Source organism: Octodon degus, unplaced genomic scaffold, assembly GCF_000260255.1.
Source record: "Octodon degus isolate 3935 unplaced genomic scaffold, OctDeg1.0 scaffold00068, whole genome shotgun sequence".
NCBI classification, from domain to species: domain Eukaryota; kingdom Metazoa; phylum Chordata; class Mammalia; order Rodentia; family Octodontidae; genus Octodon; species Octodon degus.
In genome coordinates this window covers 5,082,233-5,086,988 of record NW_004524644.1, presented here as the reverse complement: position 1 = coordinate 5,086,988, position 4,756 = coordinate 5,082,233, and the positions used below count along the sequence as shown (strand labels likewise).

At 34.6% G+C, this 4,756-nt stretch overlaps 1 protein-coding gene across 3 annotated transcripts in view; it reads right to left on the bottom strand.

Moving 5' to 3' along the window:
- The window catches only part of Abhd18 (abhydrolase domain containing 18), a 69,308-nt gene that overhangs the window by 56,108 nt on the left and 8,444 nt on the right, over nucleotides 1-4,756 (bottom strand). For all 3 annotated transcript variants that reach the window (XM_023719485.1, XM_023719484.1, XM_004635000.2), the window contains one exon: nucleotides 416-523. In XM_023719485.1, the coding sequence (XP_023575253.1) occupies nucleotides 416-507 (92 nt within the window). In that variant the 5' untranslated portion in view covers nucleotides 508-523. The remainder of the gene's footprint in view (nucleotides 1-415; nucleotides 524-4,756) is intronic.

The window sequence follows — 4,756 nt, the reverse complement described above, 5'->3', positions numbered from 1 at the left end:
TTTTTGAGACTGGATCTTGATATACAGTTTTGTTTCTTTTCTTAAGACAAGGTTTCACAACGTAGTGTAGGCAGGTCTCAAAACGGCTATGGAGCCCTGCTTGGTCTCAAAGTTGCCATCCTCCTGCCTGAGCCTCCTGAGTGTTGGAGCTATGGCCATGACTCACCACGCCCTCCTAGTCTATGTTTCTGAGACGATTTTGATAGGGGTCTTACTCTACATGGTCCAATGTTTGATGCTATGAGCTAAAATCTGAGAAATAATTAAAAAGATAAAAGGAAGCAATTATATTTTAAAAATAATTTAATGTTTAACTTCCTAGGAAATCACTCTGTATTTGAAAGGAAAGAATTTTTATAACTGTAATAAAACAGATTCAAAACACGTATTCAGGAAAAAAAAAAAAAAAGATTACCTTTTGAGATCCTCTGGCCTTCCCCAGCCTCTAATAAAAAGTTTTGTGAGGAGAAGTCTCCGGTAGAGAACATCTAACTTGCTCACACCCATTAGCAGCAAACAGCATCTAGAAGCAAAATTTTCAATCATTTTAATTTTTCCTTTTTTCTCTCTTTTCATTTTTTCTCCCCCAGTGACCAGGGTTTTATACGTATTTTGCAAGCACACTATCAACTGAGCTACATCCCTTGCCCAAAATGTTTTATATTTTAAACAAGATAGGAAATCAATCTGCTAACAAATTCTTTGAATATCAGGTAAAATTAAAGATTGAGAGTAAATTCTTGAATCAATTCCTTGGAAAATCAGGGAAGCTCTTATTCCACTGAGCCACCTCCCCTGGAAAATCAGGCATAAGAAGTATTTGTTGAAAAACAAGCATGAGAATGAAATAAGTTAGTATATATAAATCACTTACATGATGCTCTGCAAAATTGTTATGCCTATTAATAATAACATGTATTTTCATGAGCTATAGTTCGTTAGTTGACCTTTTCTTTGGTTTTAAATTATTCTGTCTTTATTTTTTAAATTCAGTTTAATGAGAAAAAGATAAAATAGCAATGAAACAGTTTCAAAACAGGTTAGGATAGTTACTATAATTAATACATTACATATTGTTGTCTTCATAGTAGTTATTCAGAAGACAAGATGCAGACATGTCATCTTCTCTAAACAGTATTAGTACAAACCTTTCTTCTCATGGAACTAAGAGAAAGTAGTTGTATGTGTATCCTAACTATCATATATATGTTACATCAGGTTTTTGAAAATAGCAGTTAACGGGTAGAATTCTCACCCTGACTAACTCTATATGCTGATATCTGTGAACTAAGCAACTACACTGCAGACAGCAATGTGCAATACTAAAACCATACTTAAAATACCTGTCATTTTGGTCTTCTAAATGTGTACTACTTCTAATGTCATATCAATTACTGCTAGATTCTCTTTTAAGTAAAAAAAAAAAAGGTAATAAAAGTAAACAAGGGACAAGAAAAAAAATGTAGCAGGATTGTACTGCTACAATATCGTACATGGTTCGATTTCTAAATTTCTGTGTAAAAAATATGTAATTGTTTTTTACATTCTATAGGGATTTAAATTTTAGAATATTCATGGTTGTTGGAAAATAGTAGTTTCATTTTATGTCTAAGGTATGTGATATTCAGACAGATACTGATGTTAAGCTTAAATGCCTCTGTTATAGGATAATATCATTAGGCTTCTCTTCTGGATGCTTAACAACTAAAGTTTGCAGACCAAAAATTGGACAGATGGGCTAAAATGTTAGTTGACTCTACAACAAATGATAGCTATATTTGTCCTCTTATTCCCATCTTGTAAGAGGCAAAATTAAGTTTGTTATAGAAGTACTTACATAATAAAACTCATTTCTATAATTCTTATATTGAGGAAATTAAAAATGTAACATTAATTGAATGGATTTAATACTATAGGTCTACGGACAAGAAAAACTATTTTTGGAAGTTTGTGTAAATGGATTCAAAGTTAATACCTCTATCATGAAATTGAGTTCAAATGTTCATCTGCAAAGAATATACTTAGCTCACAGGCCACAGAAAAACAGGCAGGCTGGCCAAGAGTTTACTGACCTGAGTTAGAAAATCAAATAAGTCACAGGTATGTCACAAATATCACATGATGCCATCAGACTATAAAGTAGTATTAAACTAATGAATCTAAAACTTTTAGGCCAGGGAGATGGCTCAGTAGAGTAAGCTCTTCCCTGGCAAGCGCAAGGGTCTGAGTTCAATCCCTGGTTCTGCCAAAATAAAATAAAATAAATAAAATGAAAAAATAAAACTATTAACAATTGAATATTGTTTTTAAGAGGAAAATTCTGACACATGCTACTATATGGTCCTACTGGTGAACCTTGATTCCATCATAAAAAGATAAACACTGTATGATTCTATTTATATGAGATACCTAGAATACTCAAGCTTGACAGAAAGAAGGAATAACAGCAGTTAAAGAGTTTGGGGGAAAGGAAAAGAGGGAAAGTTGTTCTTTAATAGATACAGTTTCCTCTTTGCAAGACGAAAACTAGAGGTGGACGGTGGTATTTTTTGCTCAGCAATATGAATGTACTTAATAGCACTTAACTGTACACTTACTTAAGATAGTAATCAACATTAGAATATTTTACCTTAATTAAAAAGAAGGGAAACAATTTAGAATTTGGAGTTAATTTGTGAAAACTGTCAGAATCAAAATGGAGTCACTTATCTCAAATACTTAATGAAACAGAGCTGGGAGGTCATAAAACATTTTCTTCACATGAAAAATGTTCCATAGCACTGGTCATTCAAGAAATGCAAATTCAAACAACACTGAGATACCATCTCACTCCAGAAGGAGTGGCTATCATAAAGAAATCACCCAACAACAAATGTTGGAGAGGCTGTGGGGGAAAAGGAACCCTTTTCCACTGCTGTTGGGAGTGCAGACTGGTACAACCACTATGGAAAGCGGTGTGGAGACTCCTCAAAAAAACTAGGATTAGGGCTTCCCTTCAATCCAGCTATTTCTCTTCTGGGTGTTTTTCCAAAAGAACTGAAAACATCATACCACAGTGATGCATGTACATGCATGTTTATAAGAGCACAAATTGTCCTAGCTAACTTTTGGAAACAACCCAAATGCCCATCAACTGAGGAAGGGATAAAAAAGATGTGGTATTTTTATACAATGGAGTATTATACAACTATAAAGAAAGATAAACTTGAGGCTTTTACAGGTAAATGGATGCAACGAGAGGATATACTGGTAAGTGAAATAAATCAGACCCACATGTATAAATATATTGTCTCCCCAGTATAAGAACCTGAAAGAATAAATAAAATCTGAAAGGCACAACCGACATACATAGTAAACTGGAAAGAAACTGAACATAAGGAATAAACAATTGAGGTGAAGAAAAGAAGACAGGGAAAAAAATACCACGTAAGTATATATAAAGGAGAAGATGATGGTATTACTAATTTCTATGTTTTTTGAAGGTAGCAGTTAATGTTAAAAATTTTTACTTTGACCAATTTTATATGCTAGTATCAGGGCTGGGGAGATAGCTCAGTAGAATAAGCACTTGCCTGGCATGCGCAAGGGCCTGAGTTCAATCCCTGGTTCCGCCAAAAAATAAAAATAAAAATAATACATGCTAGTATCTGTAACCTGAGCAACTACACTGAAGACATTTTGCAACACAAAAACCATGGTTGAATACCTTTCATCTTGTGTTTCTAAATGTGTATCATTTCTAATGTCTTATCTATTATTTTTATACTCTTTAAAATACATCAAAAATAAAAAAAGGATAATGAAAAAATTAGGTTTAATGAAGAGTGTTTAATTGATCAATCTTGCATGCATCTATCTTGTAATCTGAGCAACAAATTTGGTAGCAATATATAACAATGACTGTTAATTTTCTATTCTTATTTTGAAATTCTGTACCTTTTTTTGGTTTTATGCTGCTTTTTTTGTCTTGGTTCTTGTTATTTGTTTTTTCCTCTTAAAAAAAAAGGTGTTCATGCATATTTGCCTGATAACGATCATAAAAACTTCACCCAAGGGGATGGGGATATAGTTCAGCAGCATAAGTGCCTGTCTGGAAAGCACAAGGTCCTGAGTTTGATCCCCGGTACTCCCACCCCAAACCCCCCCCCCAAAAAAAAAAAAAACCTTCACCCCAGCTACAGCTTTGCAGTTAAGGCCATTTTTGAGGGTATCTATTCAGCAACGGTTGGTCCTAACAGCACTACTGCAAGTATCCTTAATAATCCACAAACTTGTAATCAAAGTCATTTCTCTGAGAACCCTTTCCTAGCCATGGCCAGTACATGTCACTGCCTGCAATCAATCCCTATAACCATGGCACTTTGCTTCAAGCAACCTGCATATACTTCTTCCCTTTTGTCTTTGAAAGGTTCCCTTTCTCTCAACTAGATGTGACCATCAACCTTCACAGCATGCCTATCGCTGAGTGCAATACCTTTCACATTCCCAAGTAAGCTTATTTCTTTGGAAAGCCTTTATTTCATTTCACTTGACAGTACTGGGGATTGACTCCAAGGCCTCTGTACAACATGCTACATGACTAGACATTTTATACATATACGTTTTTATTTTTAGCAGGTCTCATCAAATTGCTATATTGCCCCAGTGGGGCCCAACCTTGCAACAGTCCTTTTTCAGTCTCCCAGACTGCTGGGATTACAGGTGTGTGCCACCATGCCTGGCTTGTTATTTTAGGTTGACAGTCTCCTTACAAAAT